The 15,207-nt window shown below is 33.1% G+C and overlaps 1 protein-coding gene across 3 annotated transcripts in view; it reads left to right on the top strand.

The window, feature by feature from the left end:
* LOC105795133 (pleiotropic drug resistance protein 3-like) overlaps positions 1–14,811 on the top strand; it is a 30,758-nt gene extending 15,947 nt beyond the window's left edge. For 2 of the 3 annotated variants that reach the window (XM_052633122.1, XM_052633120.1), the window contains 7 exons: positions 12,329–12,619; positions 12,808–12,891; positions 12,977–13,110; positions 13,247–13,474; positions 13,780–13,951; positions 14,029–14,283; positions 14,443–14,811. In XM_052633122.1, coding sequence (XP_052489082.1) covers positions 12,329–12,619; positions 12,808–12,891; positions 12,977–13,110; positions 13,247–13,474; positions 13,780–13,951; positions 14,029–14,283; positions 14,443–14,709 — 1,431 coding nt within the window. In that variant the 3' untranslated portion in view covers positions 14,710–14,811. The remainder of the gene's footprint in view (positions 1–12,328; positions 12,620–12,807; positions 12,892–12,976; positions 13,111–13,246; positions 13,475–13,779; positions 13,952–14,028; positions 14,284–14,442) is intronic. The other variant, XM_052633121.1, reaches the window with a different exon arrangement.
* Positions 14,812–15,207: the final 396 nt, after the last annotated feature.

Below are 15,207 nucleotides of genomic sequence, written 5' to 3'. Positions count from 1 at the left end.
CGCTAATTTATTTTTATCTGGAGCTACAGGGCTCCAAATTGAGTTCCGTAAATTTTCCTGAAACTAGACTCATATACCATTTCACCATAAAAATTTCAGAATTTTAACCCAGCCAATTAGTACATTTTATTCATTAAACCTTCCCTGTTTCACTGCCCAACGGTTCTGACCCTTCCTCACTAAAATTCACTTAACTCTCTGTACAAAATTTGAAAAATGGTTTCGCTTGTTTCTAATAAAATAGACTCAATAAGGATTCCAGGGATATAAATTTCATGCCATAATTATTTTTTAAAATTTTGGTAATTTTCCAAAGTTAGAACAGGGATCTCAAAATCAATCCAGCCCTGTTTCAGTAAAATTCAGATATCTCCAAAATACAACTCCTTTGCTTATTCTATTTCTTTCATATGAGAATAGATACATTCAACTTCAATTTCATATATTATTCAGCTTCCCATTCATTTTCCACCATTTATGGTGATTTTTCAAAGTTACCCAATTGCTGTTGTTCAACACAGTTTATAATTAAATCGTTCCTTTTATGCTTTTGATATTTTCTCCCATCTCATACATGGGTCGATTTAGTATTCAACTCAATATTTACCCCATAAAATTTTCCACCATATGGCAATATTCATCTTCCACACTTTTCGTTGAACACTGAATGTTAGCCGTTATTGGTGGATCCCGACTTAGCACCACCACCGAATCGGGAATCAAGACTTAGCAACCCCTGGGAATCAAAGACATAGCAACCCCTTTTATTTCAAAGATATGGTGGATATCGCACTTAGCACCACCAATGAATCGGGAATCAGCACTTAGCAACCCCGGGAATCAGACATAGCAACCCCCTTTTCATTTCAAAGATATGGTGGATATCGACTTAGCACCACCAATGAAATCGGGAATCAAGACTTAGCAACCCCTGGGAATCAGACATAGCAACCCCTTTCACATTTCAAAGATATGGTGGATCACGCACATAGCACCACCCATAAATCGGGAATCAGACACAAGAACCCTTTTATATACAACATCCTACGGCTTATTCCAGTGTTCAACCCATAACCCATATATTGCAACCCTTTATCACCTTTCCCGATTTAACAACATTTTAGGATATTGCCAAACATTTATTTTAATTCCAAATAAATCTCAACATATATCAAATAATATCAAAATAATACATTAAGTCACGTGTTTACTTACCTCGGTGCAAAATATCGTAATTTTGCACTTTACTCCACTATCTTTTCTTTTCCCGCTTGATATACTCTTCACGTCTTTCTTGATCTATAATAGCAAATTTAACTCGCTTAATATTCACATTTATTAAAATAATCCACCACCCAACTTTTTGAAAATTACAATTTTGCCCCAAACTTTTGCATAATTACACTTTTGTCCCTAAGCTCGAAATTAAACTTCATCACTTATTCTTAAGTTTTATAACATGCTGAACATTTTTCCCTTCTATGGCAACATCAAATTCTCACTCCAACACATACTTTTGAATATTAATTATTTTTACCGATTATGTCTATTTACCTGCTTTCGCTTAAAATTGCTTAGCAAAAGTTGTTTAACATAATCTCTAGCTTGATATTCCACCATAAAACAGCAAAATAAACACATTTCACCTATGGATATTTTTCCAAATATGAACCCTAACACTAATTAATGGTAGAATAAGCTAAACCAAGTTACTGGACTCCAAAATACGAAGAACATTAAAAGCGGGCTTAGAATCACTTACTATGGAGCTTGAAAGCTTAAAACCCTAAATATGGCTTCCCTTGCTGATTTCGTTCACCATGAAGAAGATGAGCATATTTTGCCATCTTTTTCCCATTTAATTCTATTTAATAACCAAATGACTAAAATGCCCCCATTTAAAAAAAATCTATTTCACCCATTTCTTATGTCTATTTTTGTCCATCAACTAACTAATGGTCTAATTACCACATAAAGACCTCCAATTTAAAATTTCATAACAATTAGACACCTCTAAGATGTAGAACTCAACTTTTGCACTATTTACAATTTAGTCCTTTTGACTAAATTGAGTGCCCAAACGTCGAAATTTTCGAACGAAATTTTTACGAAAATTTTCCGTGAAATTGTAGACCATAAAAATATAATAATAACTATATTTTCCCTCGTCGGATTTGTGGTCCCGAAACCACTATTCCGACTAGGCCCAGAATCGGGCTGTTACACTTACAAAGTGAACCTATTCAATCACACGCACCGTGATCGTTTCCCTCACCCTTGTACTTTGAAGATATAATACTCTCACCACTATGAACACCCCTTGTGATCACAGCAAGTAAAACCACAACAATAGGTTTTACTTTAAAAATAGCACTCTTACAAAAGTATTCTCTTAAGAATAGGTTAAATGCCTAATTCTCGGTACATTTTCCTAGGCAAGTCTCTCAAACATATAGATATTAATTTTGAGACTTGCTTACAATAGAAATCTAATACAATCCCACTAAAACAGTAATATTGTAAAGTAATACAATATAATGATAGCATATGAAGTAAATATGGACTCTATCGCAGTTCATCAGAAGAATCACGATTCAATCCAAAGTCTATAAACCAAAGGATTGCTTTGAGGAATTTCGATCCAAATCAATTACTAATATTCGTATTCCCAAGAAGAAAGATCTTATAGAATGGGCTAGATATTCATCATGTAATCAGCATAGCCCAAAAATAAGGTTCAATAAATTGCTAATACCTAAATAGGGAAACTACCAACACAGATTTGGTGGGTAGAAAAGTGGGCACTCCCTTTGGCACCAAATTGTTAGTTTCATATTTCTCAAAAATCTCCCCCCTTTTGGCAATTTGTTGAACAAAAATCATAAGGTAAAAAGTATGAATTATCGATCAACATAAGCTCCTCCTCAGCACATACACATTAACTTAATCTAACTTACCTTAGAAAATAATTACGCAATCAATCATCAATGTCAAGATAAGTTTGCATTAATAACTACCAACAACAACTATAACTAAGAAAGTATGAGAAAGAAATGCCCAATGATACTAAAAACCATATCATAGCAAAAAGAAATCCAAATTTATCTCTAACAGAAAAATAGCAACAAAAAAAAACACGTTACAGTACTTATCCAAAAAATTGTAAATCATAAAAGAAGTTCATAAAATAAAAATAAAAATTCCCTTTAAAATGAGCATTCAAAACAAGTTCATCACCAAACCTACACCTTTTTTTCTCCTCATCACATCTTCTCTCTCCCCCTTTTTTGTTATACATACTTGCCAAGCTAGGCACCTCTTTCGAGGCTTAAATATCTACTATTAAGGCTTTCTATTTATCGATAATCTTCTTAATAGCCTTTGCCTTTGCTTTTAATTTATCATAGTGCTTTTGAAGAAAATCGACATAGGCTTAGAGATCTACAACATTCCTAGCATGTATGCCTTTCGAGATGGGAATGGTGCTAGAAGGAATGGGCACTTCATGAATTTCTTTTTCTTACCCAGCAGATTCATACTCTAAAGCTTGAACTTTGCCTAGCTTATTCAACTCACATTTCCCTTCCAACCACTTATGAGAAAATTTTAGTTCAGGCACAGTTTTCTCATAAGTTTATTTGGATCTAACAAATTCGAAATCTTAAAAAGAAGATTAAAAAGATGAGATATGCAAAAGGCAGCAAAAGATTCTCATATAGACACTAGAAAATTTAGTAATTTCATCAAAAATCAACTGGCCTAAATCAAATTCTACCATTTCTACCACTTTCCTGAGAAAAGCAACCACTCATTTTGTAATAGTCTCTTTGGCTATTAAGGAGACAGTTCCCAGTAGCAATAGCATGTAGAGCAGCATATATAGGATCAAGTTAAGAGGATTGAAGATTGCCTTTGTCAGGAAAAGTTGGGTGAGATAGTTGGTTAGAGTAGTAGTAGTAACAATTATTGATTCATCAAGCTTGAGATTTTTGGTGAAGGAATAATACAACTTTCAAATTTAATTAGGTCCAAATTTTTTAACCATCTACCATGTATAAAAACCTTATGGTAATACTTGGTAAACTCATTAGTATGTCACGGTTGAGATTTGTAGATAATTCATACCCAACCCTTTTAACAAACGACTACACATAACAAATCGAACCAAAAAATCCAGCATTCTTTAAGATTTCATCAATACCATGATATGCAAAGGAATTGTCATCGATATTTTGGTCGAAAATAAAATCTTTTAGGATGAGTTTGTAGTACCTTCTTATACAATCAGGATTCAGAAACACTTTCTTTCTTTAAGCAATAATTCTTTCTTCTTATTTTTCGACTACTTTAGTAGCTTTAGATAATAGTTTTGGGACTCTTATATTCTTTAATCTTTTTTTGTGCTTTGTCGCTGAGTTTGGAACATTTGGTTGTTTGATCCTTCGTTGCATTATTGCACAAAGAGGCACATTACCTTAAGAGGAAAACAATTTAGAGCTTGTATGGGATTCAGACTATGTGGAGCTTTCCAACGCACTATTTTTTTTTATTTTTTGCCTTTGTCTTTCCTTGTTTTAACAAGGGATTCGATTTCCCTAGTCACCATAGACCTTATTCTTTGTCTAGATTGATTAGTGTCTGGGCAGTTGGTACTTTTTTTGTCACCAAAACCTTATCAAAAGAGATTTTATCCTCAAGAACTTTTGTAGCTTCCCATTTAAGAGAAACTTATTTTGCCAGCCTTCTTCTTCTAAAATAGGTTCAGAATCATTGGTAGTGAAATCATGTAGGTTGTGGAGTTGGATGAGGGTTTAGAAGTGAAATAAGGAATCAAAGAAGGATTTTGTGGAGTACCTTCTTCGTTCTGGCTTATTAGATCTTGGATAAGAGAGTCAATTGTATCTTCATAAACATGATCAATATTTGGCAATAAAGGAGACAACTTTCTAATTGAGGGTTTAGGAGAAGGACTCTTAGGTTCAATTACGAATGGAGAATTCTGAGGTATCAGATTCTCTTGAGGGGTGGATAGTTCAGAGATAGGTATGTTTCTAGATTGGTCTTGAGATGCACTTGATTTTGGTGCCACCATAAGGAATGAGGGAGTGAACACTCCCTAACTTGCATCACCACTAGCCTAAGAATGACCACTTGGTTCACCACCAGTATATTGTTGTTGGTGGTGCTTATCATATTCTTTTGTAGTTGTCATCTTAGTCCTTGCCATGAGAATAGAGGTTGAATGCTTTGAAAAACCCTTTGTGAGAAAACACTAACTTGCGAAGCAAGAATGCTTGAGAAGCTTCAAAAATAACTTCAACAAAAAATTAAAAGATTTTAATTTATGTGAAATACTCTTTATAGATAGAAAGAAGATATCACAATCCATTAATTGCGTGTCATTCCCAAATATACAGAGAGAGGGAAAAAGTAAAATTTTGATATTTTTCCCACCAAAAATAAACTACAAAAAATATATATTCCCTCCTAAATAAAGAATATAATTTGTAAAATAGGCAACAATTTTTCTTCAAAATAGTATCTTGAGTGATTGTTTGGATTCCCCGTCAATTAACAAAGTTGGAACACTCATGCACAACAAATACCAACTGTGCTCCTCAAGCTCTCAAACATCTTGGCATCCAAAGCTTTGGTGAATAAGTCAGCTAATTGCTTCTGAGTTTCCACATACTTCATCTCAAAAATTTGACTTTCCACAAATTCAGAGATAAAGTGGTGACTTATATTAATATGCTTGGTCCTAATATGTTGAACAAGATTCTTTGATATACTAATGGCACTAGTATTATCACAATAAATTGTGGTTGTTGGCAAGGCTATCCAAAAGTCTTCAAGCATTTGTTCCACCCAAAACAGTTGTGTACAACAACTGGCTACTGCTATGTACTCAGCCTCTACAGTGGATAACGAGATTGATCCCTATTTCTTGTTGTACCATGAGACTAGATCACGTCCTAATTAAAAACACCCTCCTGATGTACATTTTCGATCATCCATGTTCCCAACTCAATATCATTGTATCCAACTAAGCACATAGAATTGTCTTTAGTGAACCAAATATCAAGTTCAAGAGTGTTATTGACATACCTGATGATTCTCTTCACAACCTTGACATGAAATTATTTTGGATTGACTTGATATCTTGCACATATACCTACACTAAAACTTAAATCAGGTTGACTTGCAGTGAGATACAGAAAACTTCCTATCATACTTTTGTAAGTGGTTTGGAGAATGGGCACTTCCTCAGTATCCAAACTCTATTTCTCATTTACTAACATAGGGATACTGACAAAATTTGATTGTTCGAGATCAAACTTCTTCACAAGACTCCTAGCATACTTTTCTTGTGATAAGAATGTTCATTCCTCTAATTGCTTAATTTGAAACCCAAGAAAGTAGGATAACTCACTTACCATGCTCATTTTGAATTTAATTTAAATTGACTTCAGAAATGAGTCATTAGTAGTAAGAAGTAACAGAGGTAACACCAAATATTATGCCATCTACATATGTTTTTGTAATGATCATAATTCCTTTGATCCTCTTTATGAACAATAGTTTATCCACAAAACCTCTTTCAAATCTCTATTCAATTAGATACTATGGTAGTCTCTTATACTAGGCACGAAGGGCTTGCTTCAACCCATACGAAGCTTTTTTTAATTTGTAGACATGATCTGGATATGAAGGATCTTCAAAACACTTTGGTTAAGCCATGTACACATCTTCTTTCAAGAACCTATTTAAGAAAGCACTCTTAACATCCATTTGGAAAAATTTGATGTTAAGATGTGCATTCACAACAATCAATAATCGAATAGCCTCAATTATTTCTATTTGGGAAAAGGTTTCCTCAAAATCAATACCTTCCACTTAAGTGTATCCTTGCACAACCAATTTGGCCTTGTTTCTAGTGATGTTGCCTTGCCCATTCGTCTTGTTTTTGAAGATCCATTTGGTGCCAATATTATTGAATTGAGATGGTCTAAATCCAATTCCCATACTTTATTTATTTTTAATTGTTGCAATTCTTCTTGCATTGCCTAAATCTAATCAGCATCATTGAGGGCCTCTTCTACTTTCTTTGGCTCAAACTGTTAAGCATAACATGCCAATAAAATCATATCCTTGTAATTTTACCTTGGTTTTTCTCTTTTTTTATCCCATTATACACATTCCCAATGATATTAGAGGCTGAATGATTCTTTCTAACATGTAAAGAAAGCCGAAGTGACTCACTAGAATTAGCTTGATCATGCATTTGATCAATAATTTGAACTTCTTAACTTTTTATTTCAAATTGTTCTTCAGACTTAGTAGTGCCAAGGGGAGTGGGCAATTCCTTAAGCACCAAATTTAGAGTCCTCTCCTCATTATCAGCACTGTGAATTTCATGAACTCCAGCATCATCAACCACCACATTGATTGACTCCATGACCTTCTTGGTGTGTTTTTTGTGCACCTTGTAGGCTCTACTATTGTGTGTATAACCAAGAAAAATATCCTCATCAGATTTAGAATCAAATTTACCTTGGTTTCCTTTATCTTTTAGAATGTAACATGTGTTTCCAAAGACATGGAAGTATTTCAAGTAGACTTTCTCTTTATACATATCTCATAGGGAGTTACATGAATCTTTGGTCTAGTCAGCACATGATTGACTACATGTGTCGCAATGTTCATTGCCTTAGGCCAAAATTGATGAGGAATCTCCTTACTGTTGAGCACGACTCTAGCCATTTCTTGCACTGTTCTATTCTTCATCTCTAAAAAACCATTTTATTGTGGTATTTTGGGGGTTGAAAACTCATGTTTTATCCCCTCTCATCACAAAAACATATCAAACTTTTCATTCTTCAACTCTCGACCACGATCATTCCGCACCCTCCTTACCACACTAATAATTTTTCATTGCTCATTCATCAAAGTTTTGCACAATTTTTTGAATTCATCAAAATCATTTTATTTTTCCCTAAGAAAGCTTACCCAAGTTTTCCTTGAGTAGTTATCAACACAAACTATAGCATACCTTTTTTCCTCCGAGACTTTTTGTCTGCATTGGACCAAACAAGTAAATATATACAAGTTCGAGAGGTGTTTTAGTATACACATAAGCCACATTATTATGATTTTCACAATAATGTTTGCCCTTCATACAATTACTACACACCTTAGAAATAGTTCTTGTTAACTAGGGTATTCATCAAATAACTTCATACCTCACCAACTTGTGAAGACATTCAAAATGTACATATCCATGTTTCTCATGCCACAGTTCTAACTCTAATGCTGTAAAGCTATTACATTAGGCGTTCATCATCACTTTGAGATAATTTTCAAAAGTATGAGCTCCCTCTATAATCACTTTATTACCATTAGTCACAATATACTTGTTTAGGTGAAATTAACAAGCATACCTTAATCGCAGAGTTGACTTATACTCACAAGATTGGCCTTGACATTATCTACTAGTAGAACATTCTTTAATCTAGGCATTCCTAGCATATCCAGAGTTCCTTTGCCAAGAATTTAGCCTTTCTTTACATTACCAAAAGTCACCCTTCCAACAATACTAGTTTCAAAATCAATAATATGTGACCAGTTACCTATCATATGTCATAAGCTCCCATTATCAAAATACCAAGTTCCATCAATTGTAGATTTTAGGAAATAATGGGCTACCAGCATACACTTTTTCTTTGTCTTCACCCAAACTTGCTTTTGCATTCTTCCAATAGTGGTGTCACGGTAGTGGGCACTCCTTTTAGCACCAAATTTTTCCATCTCAAATCATACAGCATCTTGTAGCATCGAGTTCATATATGGCTTAGGGTACCATAGTAATGGAAAAGAACTTTACGAGGTTGAACAACCTTCTTGAGAGGCTTCACCACCATAGGTTTGGAACTTTCACTTATTTCTTTAAATGTTAAGGCTTTCACAAACACAATGGGCTTTTCTACCACATTCTTTCCTTTGTTCACAAATCTCAAACCTCCTCTACCTTGATCCTTTTTCTCCTACAATCAATAGCTCATTAAGCTTCTTACCACTATTGTTGAATTTTTCGAGCATCAACTTTGTATCAGCCAGTTATTCCTTGATTTTCACAATGTTGCTCAATTCCTCTACAAGTAAAGTTTCTTTTACAACCATTTGATTGGTTATAACAACATTTTCCTATTTGAAACGTTTGTTTTCTTGAGATAGTTAAGTGTTGATCTCATACACAATTGTCCATTTACCCAATATCTCTTTGTAAGTCTTCAGAAATTCTTCATCAACTTAACCATAAGACTCTATATTAGAATCCTTGTTGCCAGCATTAGTAATAAAGTTTTGTTGATCATCTTCTAAGTAAAAATCATTTAAAAATCTTCATCACTTCTTGTCACACAGAGAGCCTTTTTCTTCTTTTTCAATATGTTAGCACACTCAAATTGAATGTGGCCAAACCCTTGGCATTTATAGCATTGCACACATTTTTTTGTCCTTCTCAAGTTTTTCTGACCACAACTCCTTTTTACTTGTTTTTGGGAAAACTGACATTGGTTTCAAATTTCTTGTATCTCCTTTATTATTTTTTGAAAGCATCATTGAAATTTTGAGTAAAAAAGGTCATCTTCTTTTGTAAGTCCTCCAAGGTAGCATTTTGAGAAATGGGCATTTCCTCATTAACATGAAAAGTAGTATTTTTAACTCATTTTCTCTTGATTTGTTTTGCTTCATCTAGATTCATCTCAAAGGTTTTTAAAGAACCAATGAGTTAATCTTTGGCCAGTTGCTCAAGGTTCTTGGCCTCTTCAATGACAATAACCTTTATGGAAAATCTTTCAGGGAGAGATCTCAATACGTTTCTTACAAGCTCGTCATTCGATACTCTTTATCTAATGCAAAGGCTTGGTTTGATAAGTCACAATTTTGCATAGAAATCACCAATTTTCTCTGATTCTTGCATCCTTAGACTTTCAAATATTGAATTCAACATTTGCATCTTTGACTGCTTGATAGTGGAAGTTCCCTCGTGAGTTATTTCCAAGATATCTCAAGCATCTTTTGCCATAGTGCATTTAGCAATTCTTTTGAACTCCAACATATTTGCTCTATAGAAAATTACATATAATGCCTTTGAATTAGCATTTTCCAAGTTCTTTTCCTCTGTGGTCCATCGTATTTCAAGCTTAATAACTCTTTCATTGTCACTACCCATCTTTGGTACCTCTCATCCAGTTAACACGGCACACTAAGCTTTCTCATCAATTAACTTTATATAAGTCGTCATGTGTGCTTTCCAGTAGGCATAATTGCCAACTTCAAGCTTAGGTGGTCTTGATGTGGATGAATCTTCCATATTTAGATCTTAGCAACACTCAAATCTCTACTAACTACTTTAAGTAGTAGGCTTTGATACCAATTGTTATAAAAAATAACATTGTTAAGAGCAAAAGTAGCACAATCAAATTGGTGCCTGAGTGGGTGGGAATTTCTCCAAGCGTTAAATGCGAAAATACAAAACACAAAGAACAAAAGAAGATGATTACGTAGTTTGATTTCCATACGTTTGCAGAACCTAGCTTAGTGAGAAATATGCACTCTCTTCAACAATTACAAAATGTACCTACTTACTCACAGACATTGTGATAGTTTCCCTCACCCCTGTACTTTGAAAATGCAATACTATCACCACTATGAACACCTATTGTTATCACAAGAAGTAAAAAAAACAACAACAGGTTTCACTTTAAAAGTAGCACTCTTACAAAATTATTCTCTTAAAAACAGATTAAGTGCCTAATTCTCGGTACATTTTCCTAGGCAAGTCTCTCAAATATATACATATTGATTTCAAGACTTGCTTACAATAGATGATCTAATACAATCCCAATAAAACAATAATATCATGAAATTAATACAATATAATAATAGTATATGAAGTAAATATGGACTCTATGGTAGCTCATCAGAAGAATCATGATCCAATCTAAAGTCCATAAACTAAAAGATTGCTTTAAGGAATTTTGATCCAAATCAATTACCAATATCCGTATTCCCAAACAAGAATATCTTCCATAATGGGCTAGATATTCATCATGTAATCAGCATAGCCCAAAGATAAGGTTCAGCAAATTGCCAAGACCTAAATATAAAAATTGTCGCAACACATATTTGGTGGGCAAGGAAGTGGGCACTCCCTTGGCACCAATTTTTCAGTTTCATATTTCACAACAATATAGGTTATTCCATGTATATGATTGTGTTTGTGTCTTGGTCCCATTCACAAACTTATGTCCCATGCTTTGTAATCATAACTAGATTTCTCCATTTGACTTTGCAAGTCACTAGATGCTAGGTCATTCTCTATATTTCTTAGTGCCAATTCATAATGATTCTTTCTAATAAAATATGCCTTTTTGACTTCCATAATCATCTCATCCTTTAATGTCATGTTTTGAGCCTTAAAGAAATTTACTAATGTTGGCACACTGATCTTGTCCTGAATTGTATGCTTCAAGTAGTTAATATATCAAGCCGTCATTTGACTGTCTTATTCCATCAATTGGTTTCACTTAGCAAGTTTTATAAACTCTATGGTATATACATGTATGGTTATATCTCCTTGGGAACATCATTGATAATATAAGACTCAGTACTACTCAAGATTAAGGGAAAAAATTGAGCTAAATTTGACCCTTAACCTTAAAAAAGTCAAATTTTACCATAGACCTTTCAAAAAGAGCCAAATTGTTGTTTTTAATGGAAATATTAACTAAAACATTAATGTTTTAAACATGACAATCCGCATGTTCTCCATCAGTTTTCTTTTAATTTTTATGAACTTTTTATAATAAAAATTTTAATTTTTAATTTTGGATATTTTATAATTTTTAATTTATTTGTTGATATAAGACAAATTGTGTATGTTAGCGTGAAGTAAAAGTGGTCTCATCACATGGGATTGTCATACAAACATTGTTAAAAATTAATGTTTTTTTAACATTTAAATTAAAAATAGTTTGACTCATTTTGAAAGGTTAATAGCCAAATTTAGCTCAAAAAATAATAAATACCAAATTGAAAAAAAATGTTACGTTAAAAATAATAACCTTAACCTATTAGATAACAATTAATAAAATAACAAAATAAAACATAAGTATTTAAGTAAATAATTTTTTATAAATAATAACTTAATAAATTCATGTTTAAATTTATAGCATCAAACATTAAGTTATATTGCAAAATATAAAATATCATGTTAAAACAAAATTTTATATAAAAAAACTCATTTAATTCTTGAATTTAACAGGAATTCATGAAAGAGGTTCTTCAACTTATTGAGCTTGATGAAATCAAAGATGCTTTAGTTGGCACATGTGGTGTTAGTGGTATATCCACAGAGCAACGCAAACGACTTACTATAGCAGTAGAGCTTGTTTCTAATCCATCCATAATATTTATGGATGAACCAACCACCGGTTTAGATGCTAGAGCGGCTGTCGCTGTCATGCGAGTGGTAAAGAATATAGTTAGTACCAAGAGGACTGTTGTATGTACCATTCATCAGCCAAGTATAGACATATTTGAAGCATTCAATGAGGTAATTGAGTGATGTGCTCATAAAAGTTTTGCTTTGTTCATTTCTCATTAGAAACATTGCTCTTAACATATGCTTACTATTCAACGACATGATTATAAAGTTCCATGGTTCATTGCATAGGCTTGATAACATAATCCTTCTTAGATACCATATTATTTTGCATCTCATATCTTAAATGTATCTTGCAGATTATTTTGATGAAAAGAGGAGGGCAAATAATATATTCTGGAGAGCTAGGTCAAAATTCTTGTAATCTTATTGAATATTTTGAGGTAATCCAAAGTAACAACTTATAGATTATGGACCATCCCATTGAATAAGACAATATCTTCTAATTTTTTAAAACACATCAAGCAGGGAATACCAGGGGTGTCGAAAATAAAAGAAAACTACAATCCAGCAACATGGATGTTAGAGGTCACAAATCCTTCTGTTGAAGCTGAACTTGGAGTGGATTTTGCCCATCTATACAAAGAATCTCATCTATATCAGTAAGTTCACCATAACAAGTCGAAAATAAGTTGTTTAAACCTTGGAAGTTTACCATAATTGATATATTCAGGACCTTGAATCATACTAGCTTAAATAATATGTTTTTGTTGCATAATATTTAACTTTTTTATGTAGGAGAAACAAAAAATTAGTCAATGAGCTAAGAGTTCCAACACAGGGTTTAGAGGAACTACATTTTACTACACACTTTTCACAAAATAGATGGGAACAATTCAAAACATGCCTCTGGAAACAACATTTGTCTTATTGGAGAAACCCCACATATAACTTGGGGCGCTTGATTTTAGCCATGGTATCATCTTTGTTATATGGAGCGCTTCTTTGGAATAAAGGGCAAAAAGTGTAAGATTCTTCCTTAAATTTTTCTTTCCCTTATCGTATTTATATATCTCTTCCTAGTAAAACACTTAAACTCCCCAAAAAAGACATTCAAAAATATATTTTTTCACCCTTACAAAATCATCAATATTTTCTATCTTTGAATTCTTACAACCAAAAGCACTTTTACCATGGTTCTTATCATTTATTTAACCATTGAATTGGTTTAAAATAAGAATAAATAAAGTTAGTTTGCCTAAAAGCTCACTTATTACTTTTAAGTTTAAATGTGTGGAATTATGTTGAAATCATGATCATCTTTCATGTAGAGATAAAGACCAGGATTTGTTCAACATAATGGGATCAGTATATGTTTTCACGATTTCTATTGGAGCAAGCAACTTGCTTTCAATTCTTCCAATCGTAACTAGTCAACGGACTATCATGTACCGGGAAAGGTTTGCTGGAATGTACCCATCCAAAGCACATTCATTAGCACAGGTCCAGAGCTACCCTCACATCATACTTCTTTGCATTCTTAACATGTGAATAATAAACTTTCCCATTTGAAATTTCAGGTTATAATTGAAATACCATATATCTTCCTTGAAGCAACTTTGTTCTTGATCATTTCATATCCAGCAGTCAACTTGTATGAATCAGCTTACAAAGTATCTTGGTATTTCTATGACATTTTTTGTACATTGCTCAACTACAAATACATGGGCATGGCTATTGCTTCTTTGTCTTCAACTTACCAAATGGCCTCAATATGTGGAAGTTTTTGTATCACGGTGGTGAATTTGTTCTCTGGATTTCTCATACCACAACCTGTAAGCTTACTGCGTATCTTGCTAACTAAAATTACAATTCTTTTCTTTATATAAAATCTCATATATTGTCTACTTTAATAAGAAAATAAGAATCCAAAATAGTAAAGACTGAAAATTGAGAGGTCTACTTTTGATATATGATACATTTGACTCTTGCAGATGTTGCCAAAATGGTGGGTTTGGTTTTATTGGATCATTCCAACTTCTTGGACATTAAGAGGTCTCATCACGTCCCAATATGGAGATATAAATCGAGAAATCATAGCATTTGGAAAGCGTAAAACTATCACCGCCTTCTTAAAAAGCCATTATGGATTCAAGCATGAGGATATGCTTCTTACAGCTATTTTACTACTTGCTTACCCAATTTTCTTTGCCTCTATTTTTACATTTTTTACGGCTAAGCTTAACTTTCAAAGGAGGTGAATCGTAACTAGGTTAAAATAAATTTTATTATGTATAATAATTAACTCATCAAGATTTTCACCGCAACTTAGCAAAATCCTTATTTTAAGCCATTAAACATTATCCTGTTTCTTTCTTTTTCTCCTTCAAGATGGGTTTTCGTTCTTCTCAAAATAATTTTTATATTAAAGACAATATGTTATAATAAACTTCAATAATGATGGTAGAATGATTGCAAAGCAATAAGAAAATAAAAATAAGAACACATAGATTTTACATGGAAATTCTTTCAGGAAAAAAATCACGGGCAAAAAAGAAGAAACTCACTAATGTTGAAAATTGAATGGTACAAGAAGAGTTTCGACTACATCTATTTAAGGTTTGAAAAACCATGTTCTAATCAAAGTCAAATAGTATAAGTGTAGTTCTATATGGATTCAACTTGTGCGGTATGGCCCTCGACCTCTCGCCCTCACAGATCCCCTTATTTTGCCATTGTATTTAATTCTTCAACAAGTG

This window comes from Gossypium raimondii, chromosome 7, assembly GCF_025698545.1.
Source record: "Gossypium raimondii isolate GPD5lz chromosome 7, ASM2569854v1, whole genome shotgun sequence".
In the NCBI taxonomy this organism is placed as follows: domain Eukaryota; kingdom Viridiplantae; phylum Streptophyta; class Magnoliopsida; order Malvales; family Malvaceae; genus Gossypium; species Gossypium raimondii.
Note: the sequence above shows the minus strand (reverse complement) of the source record. Positions and strands in the feature narration are given on the sequence as shown.